Source organism: Alligator sinensis, unplaced genomic scaffold (genome assembly GCF_000455745.1).
Source record: "Alligator sinensis unplaced genomic scaffold, ASM45574v1 scaffold471_2, whole genome shotgun sequence".
In the NCBI taxonomy this organism is placed as follows: domain Eukaryota; kingdom Metazoa; phylum Chordata; order Crocodylia; family Alligatoridae; genus Alligator; species Alligator sinensis.
The window spans coordinates 1,533,412-1,556,246 of NW_005842143.1; the positions used below are offsets into that span (position 1 = coordinate 1,533,412).

At 45.2% G+C, this 22,835-nt stretch overlaps 1 protein-coding gene across 1 annotated transcript in view; it reads right to left on the reverse strand.

The window, feature by feature from the left end:
- The window catches only part of CACNA1E (calcium voltage-gated channel subunit alpha1 E), a 275,570-nt gene that overhangs the window by 84,175 nt on the left and 168,560 nt on the right, over nt 1-22,835 (reverse strand). Inside the window, 10 exon segments of the mRNA XM_025206160.1 lie at nt 4,898-4,965; nt 5,456-5,573; nt 6,054-6,126; nt 6,509-6,640; nt 6,818-6,930; nt 7,656-7,768; nt 9,479-9,688; nt 10,106-10,195; nt 10,600-10,653; nt 14,464-14,579. Of these exon segments, the coding sequence (XP_025061945.1) occupies nt 4,898-4,965; nt 5,456-5,573; nt 6,054-6,126; nt 6,509-6,640; nt 6,818-6,930; nt 7,656-7,768; nt 9,479-9,688; nt 10,106-10,195; nt 10,600-10,653; nt 14,464-14,579 (1,087 nt within the window).

The window sequence follows — 22,835 nt, forward strand, 5'->3', positions numbered from 1 at the left end:
CCTGATTTCTGGCCCAATTTCCATTCTTTGCCAGTTGACTGTCACAGCGCCCACCCCTGAGACCTTAAGAGTGACAGGGAAAGGTGGCATTAGGAAAAGATGGGAAGTACCCTCCTACTCATCCCTCCTTACAGGAGGAAGCTGGGGAAGGGAGAGATGAGTGTTCCTGATTACCCCCTCCTTGCATGTGAGCCACCCTCTGCCTCAGCTGTGTATATGGGGCTGGTCCAAAGCCCATGGAAATCAATAGGAGTCTCTCTCTTAATGTCAGTGGGCTTTGGCTGAGGTCCCAGGAGCAGCAGGAGAGATGAGAACAGCTGAGGCAGGGAGAGGAAAAGACTAGTCAGCTACTGCATCCTACCCCTCAGTATCTGCACAGCAGGCTCTGGTGGCAGGAAGGAAGCCATTCTGTTTAAAAGAATCTAGTCCAGCAGCTGTCCTGGCCCAGCCTACCCTGTATGATCTGGTATAATGCCAAAGAAAGCAGGTCTGATCTAGCCTCATGTTCTCAGTGTGGTGCAGCAACAGCATGTAAGAATTTGTCTTCCTGCCTGAGCAGGTGGCCAGGGATCCATTTCTGATGCCCGCAAGGATAATGTTACGTTAATGAGCTTCACTTAGTTATTGTAGCAACAAATGTCATTAATGCCCATTGTGGTTTATTCAGCTCTTTTAAAAGCTCAGTCACAGTATTTCCTTAATTGAAACTGCCAGGACACCAGGGTGTGGTACAGCATGTTGGGGGACAGTAGTGACTGGTAAAACCTGGCTTCAACATCTAAAGCGATTCCTTTCACCACATGGGAGCAGGAAGCATGGAACTGGAAGAGTTCTCTCAGGCCACTGAGTCCAGTTCCCTGCATTCACAGGTAATCATTTGTCCAAAAGGTCCACAAGACCTCTGCACCTCTTGCACACCAGAGTCACAAAGTACTTGTAGCACATTGGAGTCCCAGGGTGGCTGTGATGTCTCCTGGTGGCTCCGCAAACGTGCCTCACTCTGCCCATAGGGTGCCCTGCATTCTATCTCTGCTGCCACGCCTTGATGTTAATTATGGTTCTAAAAGGGAGGTTTCCCCTGGCCCTTTGTATGGCCCCAGTCCAACTGAAGCTCCCCACTGGGGGTCCTTGGTACCCCACTGGTATCTACTGTGCCCAGGCCCGTAGCTGGGCCTCTCTCATCCCAGACCCCTCTCTGGGCCTCTCTGGTCAACATGCCCTGCAGGACACCTAAAGCCTTAGGGACTAAATGCATGGCTCCAATCCTCCACTACACCATGCCCCAAGCTTCACGGGTGTTATAATAATAATGTTCCGTCAGGGCCTCAGCTTCCATCCCTTTACACTAGCTAGGCCTTCTAGCCTGGGACCACTGTATCGGACCTGGCTATGAGGTACTAGCTCTCATTTGGCCTTTTCAGGCACTGGGCCCTTGGCCCCGTCTGCTCACGCCCCTCTTGGGCACTGGGTCCCAGGCCTCTATCTGGCTCTGTGTCCTTGCGCTCTGCCCCTCTCTGGGCTCAACAGTTGCTCAAGCCTTGAGCCTGCTCCTGGCAGGGCTCAAGGTGATTGCATGCCCCATGGGCACCACTGGGACCTCCATATACCACCCTGACAGTCCCAACCCAGTGTAAAACTGTAACTCAAACCATAAGCCCCTGGGCTATCACATAAACACCAAAAAGGAAAGAAGCCCTCTGCCCCTTTAAGAGGGAAAACCTTCCCTCATCCCTCAACTAGGATAGCCTACCAGCCCTGGGCTATATCCTAGTGAGCTCCCCTTGCCTCACTGGGGATCCACATGCGGCACCGCAATCACTCCAGGAATCTTGCTGCCAAGAACTCTTCACCCTGTGGCTGCCAGGGAGAGACTAGCCTGCTAGCCCAAGCCTCAGGCTTATATCCTCCAAGGGCCTTGCCCCCTTCAGGTCATCAGATTGCCTGGGCTGTCTACAGGTGCCTGCTAATTGGCTTAATCGCCCTGTAGCCATGGCAGCCTGCAGCTGCTGCACCCTGCTTGGCCTACAGTGCCCCATCACTGAGCTGCTTCTTCCCTAAAGGAACAGAGAGCCCCAGGCATGCCCCATCAGGGAAGATGACAGCATCATCAATGCCTTGACATACAGTGGTAGGGAACTACAGAAGTGAAAACATGCTTGAATGATCCTAGGAAAAGAACCATGTTCTGCACTACAGAGAAAGGACAAAAAAAAAAATCCCTGATTTCTTCCTAGCTTGCTCCTTTGGCCTTTGGGCTACAAGCGTGTGAGACTCGGGGGCATCTGAACTCCAAGTCTTCCGGGTTTGGGGCCCGCCCATAGGATGCCTTCATGGATTTGGGCCTGCCCATAGGATGCCTGCCTCAGGGTGAAGAGTTTGGGAAGGAGCATACTTGGTAGTAGCACCACACAGACTTGAACAATTGAGTTCTTCTCAGTCTACAGAATTCAAAACTGATTCGGCTAATTTGGCCTGAGACATTAAATTAAAAAAAAATAGTCCTTGACCTGTGAGAAAAATTTCATCCTGTCCCCAAATCTAGTAATAAGTTTGAGCCTGAGCACATGAACAAGGCCTTCCAGCCAGGCACCTCAGCAACTTCAAAATACTATCAGGAACACCTGCACACTCCAGTCAGACTCCCTGCAGCTGCAGCTCATGTCCAGTGCTTGAGAGACAGGTGGAAAAATAAACCCCACCAGAAGCCAAATGATGCATTTATGAGGAAAAAGCATTTCTTCTTGGCTTTTACAGGAGACCAACACTAGCCCTGAAGCATGGGATTTGGATGCAATTAGTTTCCTTTCAGCCCTTTCATGGGGATATAAAATACCAAAATCTACATAACATATACTCTAATACCCAGTCTTTCAAGCATTAGAGCTAGCACAGGAACAACAGGGCTCTTGGTCTGCAGTTAGCAAGGCAGTGTCATCAGAATGGAGGCTGCAATCTCCCTGCATGAATCCTGGGTGCCCTTCTCCATGCTTTGGAAATACAAGCTGTTCTAACCATGAACATGTAGTTTGGTAGGCACTTCTTCCTCATGAGGAAGCATACTTTTGAATCCCCCAATGGAAAATGAGATAACTTAATTGATTATTCTGCTTCATTGCACTTGCTTCAAACAGATCAGATTGACACTGGTGCAGGGGGACGCTAAGTGAACCAAAGAATGTGAATAAGAGCGATGGACTATGGGCAAATCAAACTTCACAGGTCCCTTGCACTTTGAGGATGAAGGTGTCCCAGAGCAACCACAATGCTTCCTGCTTGAGCCTATACTCAAAAGTTTCAGCATGTGCCAATTATCTCCTAAATGGGTGCTGAAATCCAGCCTGGCATTGTTCCAAGTGCAACTGTTAGCTAAGGATGACTGTCCTGCTATTAGACAGGTGCTAAATAATAATACTACCATACATTCTCACATACCACACACCCCAAATAAGACATGCACTTTGATTTGGGAAGGCAGAATGAATTTAGAAAAAGATTTTTTTTCAGAGCCATGCTGAATGCAGACTACTTTTAGAAGGGACAGTCTACTCTTCAGCATCACTTGCTCTGTCCTTGCAAGCTCCACAGCTAAAGCTTTAACTTTATCACAGCTGCTGACAAAAGCTGTTGCCAATTCATCAGCAGCTGTGGTAGTGTTAAAATTTTAACTTTGGAGCTTGCAGAGAGAGTAAGTGACAGAGGTGTATATTCTACCACTCCTGCATATGGTCAGGAATCCAGTATGGAGCCAGCCCTCAGTAACTAATCCAGTATCCCCATGCCTCCATTCCAGAATGGAAGTAAGCTTTCTTGCTTACAAAAATACATCACAATTTTGAATCAATAATTTGGGGGGACAGAAGGGGAACTGTGTATGCTGTATGTGAATAAATACAGTATTTAAAGCCCAGTCAATACTTTCCATTTTCAAAGTGCTGAACAAACAAGCATTATCTACATTTAGTAGAAGATAAATTGAGGTGGGGAGAGTATGGCCCTGATTCAGGAATGCATGTCAGCACATACTTGGGGTTAAGAATGGACTTGTATGCTTTTCGGAATAGGTTTGGATTTCAGCAGGTTTACATGCTTTCTTGACTGGAGACCTTGGTGATTTGCCCAACAGTGTGGGCTTGTTTGCACTTGAAAGATAAAGCATACATTTAAAGCAAACTAGCTATTCCAGAAGAAGTCCTGGTGCAACACACTTATTCCAGGGAGCCATCCTAGGACAGCCATTCTGGTCAGCCTTCCCCACAGAGACAAGTCCTAAATCAGTGGCAGAACCAGGATTAGAAATAAGGCTTTCATCTTCAGGCATTCTCAAGTCAGGAGCATGGAGGTGCAGAGCATTGCTATACTTGCTCTTCACTACTGGAAATAATAGCTGAAATACTGCTTATTTCATAAGGGGTAGTGAATTCATTGGTTGCAGCCCAATACCCATTTGTCTGTGTTACAAAAACTACCACACTTTTCAGGAAACTTGTTCACTGCTGCTCAGGAGAGGCCCCAAAAAGGAACAGCAGGACAGGAGCAAAGAGCACTGACAAAGCTATAGTAGGGAACAATGCTAGAAAACCAAGGGAGATACAAGGTCAATCAAGAGGTGCAGACAGAGGCCCTGCTAGGTACCATACAAAAGTCATTATATACATCATACCGTGTCATTATCCATTCACTCCCACAAGCACCAAATTCATTCACAGATTAAAAATTAATACAGGAAAATGCAACAGGGAACAAACACATTTCCCATATAACCATGGCAAGGACTCAAGACTGGGTGCTAGGGTGATATAAGAGATGACTCCTGTGTAGAGTGCATGTTGAAAAGTCTTTATGAGGTTCACTGAGCAGCAGGATGTGGGTGTCAGGCCATGAGGGACCCAGGACTTACCTTTGTCAACTCCTGAGCATTGGCCAGGTTGTCCACAGCGATGGCCAAGAACACATTCAGCAAGGTGTCTGGGGGATGTTTAGGGTGAACAAGCTATGAGATAATGAAGTGAACTTTTACAGCTGCTAATGGGAGGACATATGCAACTCCCCTCCCACCTCCAATGAATGTGACAGCTTCAAAGAGAGGGACCAGGCTGCTGAGGGGCCCTTCCTCGATTAAGACACAAATAATCTGATTTTAAGAAACCGAAAGAGGCTGGACTGAAACCAGTGCTAAAGGAAAGGAGTCCCTCAGACAGCCAAAGGCATCCTCCCAGTGTAAGATGAGAGTAGAGAGTTTCTAGGATGTTCGACTTCCTTCATGTGTGAAAGGGGTAATTATAGGGCCATGCCCTCATACCTCCAAGTGTGACAAAGAGGACACTCTGGGATACCTGCTTCCTCAATTTGAATCCATGAGGAAGACTACTGTTAAAGGGGGAAGAAAGTCTCATCTCAGAGAGAGAGATCTAGAATAAAGGACTGTCTCTCTGAAATATAGTAACAAGAAGGATACAGTTTCCAAACAAAGTGAGGATGATGAAGTAGATGGAGGACCACATGCCTGAGCGGACTCCTCCCTGGGAGCGGATCCCATTGTACATCACTTCGTTCCAGTCCTCACCTGTCAGGATCTGAGCAAAGAAGCAGGCAGCTCTGTCACCAATAATTATTCTACATGTAGCCCACCAGTCTGATACCTGCAAACGTGTAAGACATGGTCCAAATCCCTTGTTTCATGACTAACCATGTCCCACAAACATGTTAAGCTGTGAGAAGAGGCATATTCTAGGGTGAATATCTAGTGAGTTTTGGAATATACAGTGCATGACAGCAAGACTCAGAATTTTAATTTTAAATAGATAAAAGAGCAGTTCCTCACCCTGTTGCTTGGTTCTTTGTGTCAGTATAAGCAATAGAGTCACCCTAACATAAAACTGAATATAGCTGCATGGAGAATCAGGCCCCTGACTTCTAGATCTATTGCCTACAAGGAAGACATTCTGAAAGTGAACTGCCACAGTATCCTGGGTCAAAATCTACAAGGCCAGAGTGATCACAGGGTAAAAAAGTCAAGTAGTCTTGTTTTTACATTAGCAGTCTTAGGCCCCTACCTGAAACACAGTCATGATGGCTGCAGGAAAGGTGTCAAAGTTTGCAGAAGGAGTTCCATCCATGAAATTAAATCTGAAAAGGAACCAAATGGACAAGCTAGAATACAGAGCTGGCACCATACCACTGATTAGTATCCTTCCAGTTCTACTGCTCCTGCGGTAGCCTATCCTATCCCCTCACCTTTTTCCTGTTTTTATTCCTTCTATGGTCTCTATTTCACCTCTACTATAAGACATATTAAAATCTCTTCATCATAGGCGCAAAGATCAGAAAGAGTGCCATTCCCTAGTGGAAATGAGTTGTAGGGCCATTTAGAAGAGGGAGCATTCTTGGTAATCTGGTATGAAGTAGGAGGTCAAGGTCCAAAATCCATATCTCCCTTAGAGGCATGGAAAATATTAGCATTTGCCTTACATAAATGGGCTCCATCTCCCTTGGCCTTTCAGCCACTTACCTGCCTCCAAACAGCTGCATTCCCAACAGAGCAAAGACTACAATGAAAAGGAAAAGGAGGAAGAGCAGACTGATAATAGACTTCATGGAACTCATCAGTGAGACCACCAAATTCCTCAGGGATGCCCAATACCTGGAAGATAGAAACATTACTGTACTATTATCCATTGGAAAGTGCAGGACCAAGGGAACTGGGATCTGTGGCAACAAATGCAACAGCTAGGACATAGAAAAAAAGAAGTGAAAGGTCTGTGTGGCTGGAAGGGTCAGGGATCTTATCAGGCAGGGGAGCAGGGTCCCTTTTCCATACTTTGTTATTTTAAATATTCTCAGAAGCCGGAGAGCTCGTAGAACACTGATCCCGAAAGAAGTCCCTGGTCTGAAGATGGCCCACACCACTTCAAAGATGCTTCCCACTGTGACCTGAAGGATGAGAAACACTCATGAGCCACAGAGCACGTTGCCATAAGTCAGGCCTAGAGATGAGAACTAGGGCAATTACAGGAAGTCAGTCTCCTATAAGTAACTGGGCAGAGTCCCTTCTCCCTGAGCTTCTGATTTTGCAGTAGTGAATAGAAGCCCTGTTGTCACTTACTGGATCTTGTAAGGTAGCAAGTAAGTGAACAAAAACACAACTTTTGCTAGTGGAAGGAGTCAACTCCCTTATATCAGAAAAGTGGGGGGAAAATGCTTCTGATCCATTGAGCTGCTTCCTGCTCCAAGAAGTAAAATGTTTCATCTGATGTTCACCTCAACTAGATATCAAAGCAAAATAATCATTAGGCTGTATTCCAAGGCTGGGAACTTAGATCACAGTCTCCCAGTGTAGTAGACTATTTCCTCTCATAGGTCTCTTTTCCCTGTTGCTCTCAGAAAGACCTGTCCTGTTCAGAAGCATAACTGATTAGATTTTTATCCTGGGTGCAAACTCCAGTGAGCCCTGTGGGGTGTCACTGAATCCCATCACCACCAGAGTATCACAACACTGAATTGAGTAGCACTTCCCAGTATAGCAGCACCTCCCCACTGCTGCTGCCTGCCCCTCCCTGAGTTCTATCCCCTCCCCTCTTTCAATTACCTTGTGGATCCCCTTAGTGCACAACATGTCCCTGTCTGTATCACTTGCTGTCATCTCACATGCTGCTTACCCCACAGTCAAAGCAGTTGAAAGAGGAGTGGAAATAAAGGCGTGGCCCCATTCCATACATCTTTAAGGACATCTCCAAAAGGAAGAGCCCAAGAAACAGGAACTCTGCATAGTCTGAAAAGGGAAATCCAGGTGCATTAGCTACACGCCTGAATCTCTTTACTCATGCCTACAATACAGCGCAAAGGGTTGACAGGCTGACCCCCTCCATGTGTAGCCAGTTCAAACCCTCAGCACCCAAGCACATATATCTACTTACTAATAATCTAAGAATAACTCTGTTAGCCCTTTCCAACAGCAGGTTAGACTAGCCTCTAGATGGGAACATGACATGCTATACCAGCATACCATGCTTTACATTTTGAGGGGTCTTGCATAAAGAGACTTCAGTAACCCACTCAGAACACTATGCAGATGAGGCAACTCAGTAGGGGACTAAGTTGTTTTTTCACCGGCTGACTAGGGAAGAGGTGTGGAATTGGCCCAGGGGATATAGGAAGGTTGTGCGGACTGGGGTTCTTAACTTGGCGAAACAAAAGAACTCTTACATGCAGGCTAATCTTTCAAGAGGTGTGTGTGTGTGTGTCAAATGAAAGCATGTACTCATGTAGGTGCACACACATCTTAGCAAAATGCAGCAGCTGTTTAACAACACTCCAGTTTTAGAGAAAGAAACAAAGAACTTATCCAAATGAAACAGCAGGGAAAGATTAGTAACACTAACCATTGCTTGGATTGGCCAGGACACTGAGGTTAACAACTGAAGGCTTGTGAAACCTAACACAAGATCTTTCATGAATATTAGTGGTGAAGTCATTTTTTTTTCACATTGTGTCCAGATGACTGTCATTACCGACCAGGTAGCAGTATGTAGTGCTGTACTCAGCACATCTTAACAAGCTACTCAGAGTTAGGCTTGAGCAGTATTTGAAGAAACAGGTTTTAAGGTAAAGCATTACTAGCATAGATTCAGCAGGTAGTACTCTTCCAGGTGCATCAGTACTGCACCAGCATGGGGGAAGTACATTGCTGTCTGTTTAGTGAGCTGTAAAACTGAGGTTCTAATTACTTATAGTCATCAAAGATTTATGGTAATTTTTAATAGTAATTGTGATAACCATGGTGCCACAGGCAAACTCTAATTAAGAATTACATTCTGCCTACCTGAAATCCTCACCAGTTTGTGTTGGTTGCAACTACTGCTCATTGTGCCTTGATCTGTTGGGTAATGCTACTATGCTCTCTTGAACAACCCAAGGATGGCTACATTTCTGTGCTAGAAGAAATGGCTTTTACTTAATTCAGAAGGGTGTTAATTACAGCACTACAGAAGTGTAAATGTATTATTATGTCCCCAGGACAGTCACGTCCCTTAGAAACTGTATTGGATCTGGGTGACACAAACCTAATAAATCTCATTCATCTTTATGCCATAGGATGACAACACCACCAAAAATGATTTCAATAACCATGAACAAGAAAGAGAATACCAGTGAAAATCTCCATATCCAGTATTGGGGATTCTGGTAAGAATGGCAAGTATGACACTTCTTTCCCTGCAGTTCCATGACAGTCTGACTCCACTGACTACAGTGGAATGCACCTCATTGGAATCAGACCCAGTGTCTCCAACATATAACAATGTTCCTGCGAGTTGCTGCCCCCAACAGCCTTGCTGGAAGGGAGAAAAACATGTCCCAATCTAGGATTTCTTGGGGCTCAAAGCAGTCACACAATCTGGCCCTAAGGCTAGGAGTTTTGTTTTCTTTGATGCTCCTGGCTTCCTGTGACATGCACAAACAAAGATAAAGGCTAGGAACTCACAGAGCAAGTGGGTGAGCCACAATGGCTGGTTGTGATGGACAATGGCCACGCAGGCAGTGTTGAGAGCCACAAGGCTCAAGACGATCCAATAAAACACCTGGGATTTCACCATATGGCGAACGGAGATACGCAAAAGTCGCTCCTTGTGCCGGAAATAAGAGGCACCATCCACTTTTGCACTCTTGATGCTGGAGCGAGCAAGAGGGGTCCCTGAGGCAAGAGAGGAGAGAGGCCAGCAGAAATCAGTAGATGAAAAGGAATCAATGCTGAGATTCTGCTCAGCACAGGAAGTGATTGGGTCAAACTCCCAGGAGATGGGAATCACTACTTCCATCCTCAAGGACCCTGCTAATTGCAGAAGGGTTTATTTGCCAGTCCTTAAACTACTTCTGCAATGCCCCTGAAAGAGACTGGGCAGGGATTACTCCCTATACTAATAACTAATCACAGCAGAAGGTCCATAGCCATCTCTAGCTGGACTTAACAATTCTCTGCAATGACTTGACAAGATTATTGGGTGCATAAAAAACTGGTGGGAAGAAGACTCTGGACTGGACTGAACTGAACCTGGATTCTGAGGAACAGTCCCTAGGGACCAAGCTGACTGCCAAACAAGCATCCACTCACCTACAGAGGAAATATCAACGCAGTGTTCATCACTTGAGTCACGATTCATGGCTTCTGTCCGGTTTCTTTTGATAGTAGCTCTCCTGAGCACTAGAAATGAAGGAGAAAATAGCTCTAATAACCACTGAATTTAAATGATGCTAGCAATTCATTTGTTCATGTGCTGTCTAGGTTGCTATATGGTGATTGGGTCACCAAATAGGCCTGCAGTTCATTTCCCAGTACTAGTCAGTCAGACGACCTGTGAGGCAGGTTGTAGTTTGGTTCCACGGTCTCTCATGTGTCATATCTCCATTCAAAGAAAGATGAAATTAGTTCCCTCCTGCTCTATCATGTTGAAATCCTGCTCACCAAAAGAAACTGCACATTCCCAGCATCCACTCAAATCAAATCTCTGTTCCCCACTACTCTAGGGATTCAAAACACAGCTTTCAGGTGGGTGCAAGGAAAGGAATGTAGATACTTTCAACAGCACAGCTGTCTGTCTTCCTTACCTTCTAAAGCTGAAGTTCCAGCATTTTTATTCTCTTCAGCCAGCATTACTTCCTCTACATAAAAAACAAATGGTTTAGTACCAGCAATATAAGATAACATAGGAATGGTCAGGAGTAACTGCTACAGTGTCGCTGGACTCTTGTACATCAAAACTAAATGAGAGTCTTACCATGGGTTGCTAACCCTTGTATGGTGACAGGTAAACGAGCAAACATGATTTTACAGTGGTGCAGAGGGTCAGCTATATGACACTACATCCAAGACATGGAACAAAGAGTAACTTCAGATCTACTGACCTGCTTTCTCCAAGATTTAATAACTTCCCTAATGTCTTACATTACCTATAACCTGCCTTTCTAATCCAAACAGAATTTTCCATCAGATAAAAACTGTGCAAGTTGTTTCTGAATGATGGTTTTGCAGATGAGGCTTAACCTGGCAACTCCCAAAGCCCCTCTGTGATGATGCAGAAAGTGCTTGGGGGGCTTTATTTCCTATGCCAGTAACCAAAGAAAACAAAGGCTGTGTTATATCTACTAATTTTTTAATTCATTTTTATCAAGAGTTCAGACGTTATCGAAGATGGCAGGTCAGCATCATGATTTTTTTAGCTGCAATACCTTGGGGAAGTCAAGGAAAGGATAATATACAGAACAATATGGACTTAGAACAGAAAAGAAATCTAGCTATGGAACATATTTAAGGCCAGAACCTTGCTTGGTATAGAAGGATACAACTACATCCATTTATACCAGATGAAAGTTTCTGGCCATGAATGTCATCATCATTCTTGAAAACAAATGAAATTAGTAAGCTCAGCACAATCTGTTGGTTTCGGTGGGACCAAGTTTTCAGAAGCTACAATTTATCCAAACTTCTTGAGTCTACAAAACATGCCTGGAAATCTCAACCGTCTTCCTCAGGATTTTCAGTACCTGCTTCCAATGATATCATGCGAATAACTAACCTTTCTTATGCATTTTGGAACTTTCAGTTCTGTTTCCGACAGAACCAGGAAGTACAAAGACATGTGAAAAAGAACCTTTTTTAGGATAAAAAGAGGTCTGAAACAAACACTGAATAATGACCACCTTTGGAACCAAATCCAGATCCACTGCTGAGCTTGGTGATTCATGCTCAATCTTTACATGAATAGGACTTTTTAATATAAATCTTGAATCAACACTCAAGCCTCTTATTCTATCTGAATCAGTTCTGCGAACCCTATAAGCCGTAAGACCACAACAAAGTAGGGCTGGAAGGCACTTCTGCAGGTCATGTGGTATAACTCATACTCAAGGCAGGGTCATCCCTATCTAAATCATTCTAGCCAAGTTTTGCCTAACTCGTACTCCCAGTGATAGGCATCCTACAATCTAAGGTAATCTATTCCAGTGCTTTAATACCATAGAGATAGCGTCACATATTGTCCAACTCAAATCTTCCTTGATGCAACTTAAGCCCATTATTTAGTGTCCTGTCCCCAAAGGGCATCAAGAACAATTGATTTCCATCCTCTTTATAACCACCCTTTTAGTATTTTAGACTATTACTAAATTCCCTGTTGGTATGTAGACTAGACTAGCCTAGTTCAATTATTTACACATTAAGATGTTTTCTAGACATCTAATTATTTTTCTTACTCTCCTTTGGAATTTCTCCAGTTTGTCCACATTTTTCTTAAAGAGAAGTGCCCTGCACTGGATACACTCCTCCATGCACAGCCTCAACATTTCTGAACTGAGTGGAGAATCAGTTCCTGGAGCTTGCATGTAACATTCTTGTTAATACATTTCCATATGCATATTGGATTTACATTGTGGACCCATGACCTAAGGATAGCCCTTTGGTTAAATTCTTCAGTGATAAATGATGATGTTAGTTGCATATTTGTGGCAAGATTAAAAAAGATGCAGTAGACCAAATTTATGTCTTATCTGTTTGGAATTCTGTAGCTCTGCAGAAAATATTTCCCTTTCTTAGATGTAGTCCCACGTAAGGAACAGAGGACAAAAGAGGTGGAGAATATTGAGTGCATCTACTCAAAAATCCTGCAGTGGCCAAACTAGCTGGAAAGTAACCAACTAAACCCTTGCTCCTTTAAGTCCCCCCACACTGTGGTAGATAACTCCAGTGAATAGAGAGCCCCACACAGTCCCTCAGAATTGTAGAATTCCTACTCTTATAGCAAGCAGAGTTTCGGTATTTAAAATATTATGAAATTGGTATCTCTTAATAATTTCTACACACAAGATCTTTAATAAAGTGAAGCTAAGGTTGTAAGCATGTACCCATGACTTGAGGGTATATAATCTCTCAGTACAATCCATCATTAAAATAACATCACAAAAATAAAACTTAGAACCTCAGAAAACTCAGAATTAAGGTCAAACTAGATACCTCAATCTTTAGGAGCATGGAAGTTTTCATGGCTGTATTGGCAAAACTGCCTTAACTGTGTTCCCTGGAAAGGTGCCAACCTCCTGTCAGCTCTTCTTTGCATGCAAAATATTAAAAATATACGCCACCAAACATGGGTGTTATAATCTGTTTTGTACTGCCATATTTCTGACATGGGTAAGCGCTTTGCTGGATCAGCACATTTGCTGAGGCTATTTCATGTGCGTGCTCTGAGTTCATAATATGAACACAGGAGAGTTCTATGCATGGAAATGTAGTCACTTGGAATAAATGGACTGTTCAATGGCTTCTTTACTCCTGAGCCCAGCAACTCTCAGGACCAGCTTATTAATGTGCCTGGTGCGCTGCTTAAAACCACTCTTCACTCTGTACAACCAGAGGGAAGCATAGCTGGTCTGGTCTCAGTCTTACAATGAGCTATTTGCAGGGATGTATCTACCGGGATGGAGTTCACTGCTGGATTAGCAAGGGGGAGATTCTGAGTGGTTAGGATTAAGGTGCTCTCCTTGTTGTGACTACTGATTACCTGAAATCATTTGTAAATGATGGAAAAAGATGAGTTTCAGATTTCCTCATGGCATCGCTATGGAGAAAGAGTTAAGATACTTTAGCTGTATCTCTGGTCAGCCAAGCTGTCTGCCTCTTGGTTTTCCCTGTTAAATGCCATAGGCACGTCTGTGCAATGCAAGGTGGTATCATGCAGAGATACCAGAACCATCTGCATGCAGTAGCTCTGGAACTGAAAGCCACGTGACTGCATTAGCATGATGCTGTGCATGGACTAACTGGCTCAGCTGAGAAGCAAGGCTTATGGGTCCTGGCACAGGACTGTGTTAACACAGCGATATTGCTTCCTGTTCCAGACTGAATGCCTGCAGTGCTGCCTTGTGCCAGGCAGACTCCAATATGTGAGCAAATGCATTCACAGCTGGTCTAACATATCCCTATACAGTACTGTGCTGTGTTGAGCGGTCATGCTCCTGGAATACCAACCTGAGCACACACCCTGGAGACGACAAGCTAACCCCTGCCATCAGTCACAGCTGTGTAACCTCATTTGACTCATTTGACTGATACAATGTCTTAGCCAAGTGTAGAATTTGGCCCACCTGTGGTAATTGAAAGGAGTCACGGCCTCCAACACATAATTTAGTTTCAAGTAACTAGAGTATTTCTCCAACCCCAGTGAAATATTTTCTGGGGGAGGCATGAGACATTGACAGTCTAGGCATGGAGGAAGAGCCAGAGAAACTCGTGGAGCCACAATCTGTAAAGCACATAGCTAATTTATTAATCAGTCATGGCAGCCTCCTACTTTCCAGACACCTGCTGTACTCCAGAGCAAATGCAGCAGCTCCACTCTGCTGAGGCAGCAGGGTCACTTTGTCATTCCCACTCACACACTGACCGTGAGGAAAACCCATGACCCTCACCAGCCTTACCTGCTTTATCTATCCAGGCCCTGTAGCCGTTCAGCTCCCGCTCAATCTGCTGCTGTCGTCGCAGTTTCATGAAGGCTCTGCGGTTCTCCACTCTCTCTCTCTCTTTGGCAAATTCCCTAGAAACACAGAAGGGCAACACTGTTTTTACTGAGAGCATGCAGAAGGGCCAGGGCAGAGGTCGGGTACACTGTGGGACAACTGGAGTGGGGGCTATATGCAGGGCATCACAGCAAAGCCAAAGAGGGTATATGTGCACAGCCCTCCACCTGGGCAGATGGATTTTTATATGCATTAAAACAAAGCTATGGCAAGTGGCTTGCTTGTACATTGAAACATAGCTCCGTGTCTGTGTGGTGGGGTGGGGAGGTTATATGATCATTGTAACACTGCCAGGTCAGGGCATATGTGTAGGGCAGCTGGGATGCACACACACAGCAACACAGCTGAGGCAGAGGTGGAGCATGGGAGGTGACCAAAAGCTGTCTGAAAGCATTGTGGTGTAAGGGAGAGAGGTATGAAGACATATTGTGGGTTATCATCTTCCCTCCTGCAAGGGCTCTTCAACCTCTATTAGTGTCCTCTTAGTACTGCTTCCTGGTCCTCTCTTCTGAAGGACCAGGACTCTAGGATGACTGCACAGAATGTGGGCTGGCAGGGTTAGAGCAGCAGCCTACCTGGGAAGGACAAGAGAGCTGGTAGGTAGAGGGATGGCTGAAAGTCATCTTGGTTGGGACAGGGAGGCACATAGGAAGGCAGGAGGATGTTGGAGGCAGATGGAAATGTAGCTGTCTGACTGAGGCACATGGAGGGAATGCTGGATGGAGCAGATGGAGGAAGGGAGCAGACACACTGAGCCAAAGGACAGCTATACCAGGGATGAATGAGACAAATGGATGAATGGATGGGACCAAGATACAGATGGCACAGATCAACATTGCAGTAGGTGGATACAGGGTGGGGAATGGGAAGATGGTAAGAGTCGGGAAGATTTGTTAGAGGAATCAGGCTGATGAATGTGAACTAAAATCCCTGTGCTCTCCAAGTCATCTGCACAGCATCCCTGACCGGGATTGCTCCTGCCAGTCCCCAGAACCTGTTCCAGGCAGGCAGACTATTGCACCATTTGGCTCTGGGCCTTACCCATCCCTCCCTCCTCCCTGAGCCTACAAAGCTTTGCCGCTCCACTGACCCCTTCCCACTGGGTGGGAGGCACTTGTGGGTGGGACGCCCAGACAGTACTGCAGATTCCTTGGCGATCATTCACTTGGCTCAGGCTGCAAGAATGGCAGATGGGACTGGGGAAGGGGCAGAGGCAGTGGGTGAAGAGCCAATGCTGTGCATCTTGGTAATGGGGGGGAGGGGGAAGGCTGGGGCAAGTAAAGGCAGACTCTGCAATCCCTGATTCAGCGAGTGAGGCGAGAATGTTTGTGCTGCCTGAGTCGATGCTCGCTCATGCTCACTCCCTGCCCATCTCCCAGTGAGATGCTTATAATTCCACTCAGCCGCGGTGTGCTGGCTTTCGGCAGGCAGCGCTCCTGTGTACACAGACTGCAGTGAGGCTGAGGGAGTGGGGGCGAGAATGCATTATTAAGACAAAATTTATTCCACTGCAGCCCTGCACTAGTTTTGGTGAATCGGTTCAAGGTGTGGAAGGGTGGGGCAGGGGCTAAAGAGGAGCATGATGAGAGGGCCTAGAAACATCAGCCTGGACTGGAAAATGCTGGCTGCAAGCAGATGGCAATCTGGAGCCCAGACTCACTTCACCTCCTGTCCAGCAACCCCCTTCCTTCCCTGCCCACCTCCCACCCCTCCACACTGAACTGCACAGCAGCAAAGTGGACAACTCAGCACAGTAATGAGGAGGGGAATAAAAAAATAACCATGATGACCAGGTGTACATGCTTTTCCAGTCTCATTGCATTGCACTGACACCGATTAAGCACCTCCTAAGGAAAGAGTTTCTATATATCTGTCCTGGGAAATGGATAGGGCAGATACCCCATGGGTGCAGCCTTGCCATTGTCTGGTTTCACAGACTTTTTGGGGAGAAGAGGCTCTGGGTGGGACTCACTAAAGGGCTCTCAGCTGGGCAATAGTTGATGCATCTGTTGCAGACTGAGCGCCCAGAAGTTCAGCTGCCAAACACTGAGGTTGTGTTCCTTCCATCAGGATATGGCTTTGTTTTCTCCTTCAAAGCATCCTTCTCACCATCACAGAGTTTACACATGCTCTCCCATTGTCATACCTTTAACCCAGCCACACTCTGACTTCCATCCTCTGCAAATATCTCCTCCCCCCACCACAACTCCTGACATCCCATGTCCCTACAGCTGCTCCTCTCTATGGCAAAGCTTGTGTGCCTTCCTCTCCCTGGGCAGCATGCCCCAAAGTGTCTCCTACATGTAAACCCACTCAGTTTAATCCCCTCCTTCCCAACACATGCAGGTACTCCCAGGATTATCTAGGTCCCCCAAGACACTCCTCCTTTCCCAAGCATCATCCTGCTTACTCAGTCCAACAAAATCCATCTGCTTGACCCTTCCTCTCAACACCTCTTCCCCATCATTGTCTCCTTCCTCTCCCAACTCCACCTCAGTATGGCTGGCTCACTCCCATTACCTCACTGACTGAAACAGGCTCTTCACCTGCCTCCTCTTTGGGTTCCCACATCTACTCACACACTCCTCTGATATCCTACCTCCCTCCACACAAAAAAATCTGTCATGACTCCTAACTATAACCTACTCACTGTGTTTTCTTCATTTGCCCAAAACAGTCATTGCCAACCTTGTGCTTGCATTAGCAACCCTGCCAAGGGTCACCTACTTTGCTGGCTCCCACAGTACCCTTCACACAAACTCCACACCACCCAGCATTCTCTGCCAACATCACATAGCAAATCTCCATCATTATAGTCCCTCTCATTACTGTACTTGCTCCTCCCATGGTACCTCACTCCAATGGGCACCTAAGGTCCTCAGTTCCATAATCCCTGTCTCCAGCAGACACTGTGCTCACTCCCTTCCCATAGACTCCCCTGAACGGCTGCCTTACCCCCATCTCTGACCACTACTCCACCTGTGGTTACCTCCTGTGAGCCCATTAGGTTACCATCTCTGCCCTCAACCTCTAGCTCCAACCTCCCCCACCCTATCAGGTCTGTACATTTTTTCTGCTTTGTTTGAAAATAACCTTGGGATCTAATTGCTTGGTCTCAAGTCCTGCTCTGGGGCTTGATATTTCTCCAGAGTGCCTGTGTATCAGACTATGTGATACTGGGTGCCCCCAAGGCTCAGCAGATACAGATTTACACACTTTACACCTCACCATGCCGAGCACTAAGTGAGACCAGAATTTCTCCTTCTTGTTCTAAGATGCCACAGACTAAGGTACAGTGTTTTCTCTTGTCCTTCAAGTGAGAAAGGGTTATTTCATCCTGACATAAACACTCCCAGAATTGTTCCTCCCCGCCAGTTTTGCAGCAGCTCAGTTTTCCAGGAAGGACAGTTGACTAAGGGAACGAATGAAAAAGGAAAAAATATTAAGGTTAAGTCCAAAGGCAAAAATAGAGTCTAGTACGGAGGTCGGCCTGCAAAGAGTTTGGATGTGGCCCTAGTGGATAATCAGGATAAGGAGGGATAATTGGCAATTACTGTGGTGTTGGCCATGATTACTGGTGGCATATGATAAGTGAAGGTTGCATTAGGGGGGCAGCAGCAGGGGATCAATGGCCTGCACCACTGACCTGGTTACAAGCAGCAGTGCATGCTCATAAAAGTTGGCTAACCCCAGACTTACTTCCCCCTCTAAAGGCACATAATGCTCCCCAGGGCCCTACCAGCTGGCCAGATTAGCCAATGCATTGAGACCCCCAAGTTATGCTGCTATTAAGGCAGCCCAACAAGGAAACCACTGGTTACTTGGAAGCAGTGGTAACCACTGGTTACCACTGCTTCAACTCTCATATTCAAACAGTCTAGTAGTATTTCACCAAGTCTAGTGGCCCATCTCATTGGAGGATACAAAATGCCCATGTTTCAATACTGCATGAGGCGAGGGAGAAGGTCCTCCTTAAACATGAGGCTTGAGAATCCTTGCAATTTTATCTTGGCTAATGTAATTATGTTTATTACTGTTATTATTTGTATTGCAGTAGTGCCTAGCAAACCTAAGCAAGCTTGAGTCCCTATTGTGCCAAGTGCTGTACAAACACATTGGAAGAAACAGTCCTCAACCTGGAGAATTTCCAGTCGAGAGAGACAAGATAAACAAAGGGTGGGAGAAGGGAAGTATTGCCAAACCCATTTTTACTGAAGGGTAACTGCAACTCAGAGAAGGACAGAGGAAATGGACTCCTAGACCAGACCCATGGTTCACCTGCTTCAGAAGGCAGTCCCTAACAGTGAACAGCACCAGACACTTGACAGGAAGGTACAAGAACCCCTTCAGTAGGCAAGTGCAGGATAACCTAATGCCCACATGGAGTCTCATCCTGGTCTCTAAAGAGCTTCATAGCCTGAGCTGGGAAACATAAGGCTCAACAGCCATTCCAAAATGTTTATAATTATTAATTATAACAACTCCAGAGAGATTTACCATCTCTACAGGCGTCCAACCCCTTTGTTGAATCTTGCTATGTTCTACTGTTGATCTTATCAAGATCATATGGCAATGAGTTCCACAGTCTAATTTTGTACTGGGTGAACAATTTCTCTCTTTATTGGGATTTAGATTTGCTGCCTTTTAATGTCATCAAATGCTCCCTTTGTTCTTTTGTCATGAAACAGCAAGAACAGAAACTTCCAATCTACCATGTCTAGATGATTCATCAACATACATTTCTATTATCAATTCCTTCCCAGGCAGACAATTTCAATCTTTTCTCTCTTCCCTCATATGAGAGTTTTTTGGGGCTCTGAATATTCTCAATACACTTTTTCTGTAGTCTCCTTTCTGAAATGGGGTGACCAGAACAGCAAACCAGATACCAGATGGGCAATGCCACTAAAATGTTCATAAAAGCACTGTGATATTTCCCATATTGCTAAAGATACCCACCCTTATAGAGCCTAATGATTTGTTTGACCACAAGAATCATAATGGGAATTTGTAATAGAGAAGGGACCTGAATTCACCTCTTCCGTGTCCTATCCCAGTGGCTTAACCACTCAGATCACTGATTTTCACTGATACCTCCAGGGTTAGGGGTACTTCTGTAACCTAATTTCCTGGTTCTTAGGGAATTTTTAGGAAGGACTATTAAGGAAGGACTGCTGGTTGTCCATCTACAATATGAAAGTGCACTGCTGTAGGTCCTGAAGTTGCTTTTGAAACAGAATACACAAACAAGCTATACATCCCTGAAAATACCTAGGCCACTAATGTGAAGTCATTTATACACATATCTTAAAGCCAGAAGGGACCACTATTGTTTGACTCTCTGCATAACACAGACTAGAGAATTTCTTACTTCTCCTCTCCCCACTGAAATTCCTGCAACTGTACACTTTGTGGCTGAACTAGATGCTTATGTTTTTAAACAGGCATCCAATCCCACATACCTTGATAAACTGTTCTAATCATGTTCGATGTTTAAAAATTGCAATCCAATTTCTTTTCATCAGCTTTGCTACTGCAGCGCAAAGTACACTGAGAATCACAGAACCTCGGCATGCCAGTGTCTACTACAGCTAAACCCCATTCACAGCTCCCATGCACAATGTGGACTCCCAAAGAGCTGTGAAGTTGTCTGCTGGGATTTTGTGCCATAATCATAATGCCCAGAGCTCAGCTAAACCCTAAAAGTCTGTAAGCAGGAGCCAGTGAGGTAAGGAAGACTGGAGTCTGTACCATTTTAATACCCTACAATCTGTAAGAGGAAAAAAAATCAGCTTAGTGAGTTTCAAAGGAGAATCCACCACAAGAGCAAAAGCTGCATCCACAGAGATGTTATGGACACTTGTCCTTTGCCATACAGTATAAGCTATCACTCATACAGAGTCAGGAAGAGATTCCCCATCTCTGGTACATGATTGCGTGATGGGGGGCAATATTTAAAGAGTGCTGAACTTCTGATTAGGCCCAATGACACCAGGCCAAGATTGCAAAGAGCTCAATACCCAGTAGGCACCCAGCACACTATGCTGGTTTGAAAATCCAGGCCCATTTGTGGGTTCAGAGCCCCACAGAAAATGCTGGTCTCACAGATAGCATGGGGCACTGACACCTTCCTGTAAAATGTCTGACCTCAGCTCTTGCCAGGAGGAGGACACTGGGACTGGTTGGTCTGGTCTGATGATTCCTACTTGCTCTCATAAAGGGAAACCTCAGAAGTTAAAGATCTACATTGGCATTCAGACTCTGGCTTATAGCGCAAAACACCAGGACACTCAAAATAAAGGCTAAGACTCTCTCCTTCCTTTACAGCATGGTGCTTATATATTGTGGGGCTGACTAGACCAGAAGGGTTTTACATACTATACTGGGAATGCTACAATCCCTGGGCACATCATGGGGAGATCTAAAGAAAATGGAGTTTCAATATCAACACCAGCTTAGTCTCGATTGGTGTGGTCAAGGTACATTAAGTATGTGATGGCTCTGGAAAAGAAGGATTTGTTGCTGCAGACCCATGTACTGTGCAAGTTAAATCCCAGACCCACAGCACCCATGCTTGATGCAGGAGCTGCCCTGACACAGCAGCTCATAGGAGTAGGTGAAAGTCCCAAATTCTGTGCGACAGAAAATTTCTACATTTGCTTTCAGACCCTTCTCTCTGTAAAGGCTGCTGTGCTCTAGTGATCAGCAATGCACGCGTCTCCAATACAATACAAATAAAGCTTTGTTTACAGATTCAGGGTCTCTCACTGTTGCCATGGTAACCCAAGTCAGAGAAGAACCCCACCAGGATGGGTAAGCCTGTGAGATGCTTACACGCTCACATGCTCAATGCATCCATACATGTGGGCATTCACATTCAAACACAGAACCACACGGAAATATGTGCATACACTAGGACAGAGGCTCTCCCAGCTTACATGCTGGCCATAGGCAATGAAAGAAATAGACACATATAGGAATAAACTTGTGGCAATGCCAGCACACACACATACCATGAACATCATAAAGGAAAACATGCACATGCTTGCAGCTTGTCATACCTACAAGCACGAGTATACTCACAGAGGAAAGTGCACACAGAGATTCTACCCACATGTATGAACACACCCCACAACAAATCTGGGAATGTAATCTTTTGCAGCCATGCACATGACCAAAGATATATGTGTGTGTGTGTGTGTGTGTGCGCACGCGCGCGCGCACGCACGTGCATATGTGCATGTATGTTTATAAACAACAGGTATACACACAGGCATAAACATAAAATTACACACAAATACATGCAAGCATAAACTCATGTGTATATCACTATGCATCACTGCAGATTCACGTGTATTCCTTACCCGTACTGTACTGTGTAATGTATGCACATCCTGATACCCAAAGAGGACCATATACACAGATTTACATTCAGTCCAAATTTACGCTGCTACACTGGACCACACAGAATGACTACATACTGATGCAAGCAAACATGCAAGGCTACATGTTCTTATGAACATGTACCAAAAGGCCCACCTACAAACAGAAAGAGAAATATACCATATAATGCACCCGTGCACTGAAATGCACATGCTCATGTGTGTATTGTATGCAGGCACGGTGTACACATCAGCACAAGACCCCATATGTATGAAAGCCCAAGTGCTCATGGAACTATACATACTGTATGGAGTCAAAATTTGGTACCTATTCCCATTCGTGCGTGTGTGCTTACAGTCATAAGATCCCACGTACGCTGATGCTATTTCTATGCACATACATAGTACTTGGAAGCTATGAACTTACATGTATAACATTACTATATATAGCAAGCCAAATTCATCTTTCATGCATCTTCAATGATGTAAGTGTCTGCACAAAAGACAATTTCTGTCCACTGTGTACAGACATGGATAACCTACATTTCAGTCACAATCATTGAATAGGTACAAAACCCATGTCGTATGAAGAATGAACCATAAAGAAGTTCACTTCAGATTCTGAACCCCCTACTGTCCCCACAGGATTCCAATTGCAGCATGAAAGGAACATGCTTATGAAGAACAAATGGCTGTGTTCTTTTAGAAGACAAGTGTCTAACTCTTCTGAGATTCCCGCAGCAATCTCCCTCCTGGAAACAGTCAAAGGAACCTGAAGAACTGATACGTCTGATTTGATTACTGAATTTGAGTTCATTACCCAAGCTGAGCCATTACACACTTAATACTGTGTGGGCTTCTTTTTTTTTTTTTTTTTTTTTTTTTGGGGGG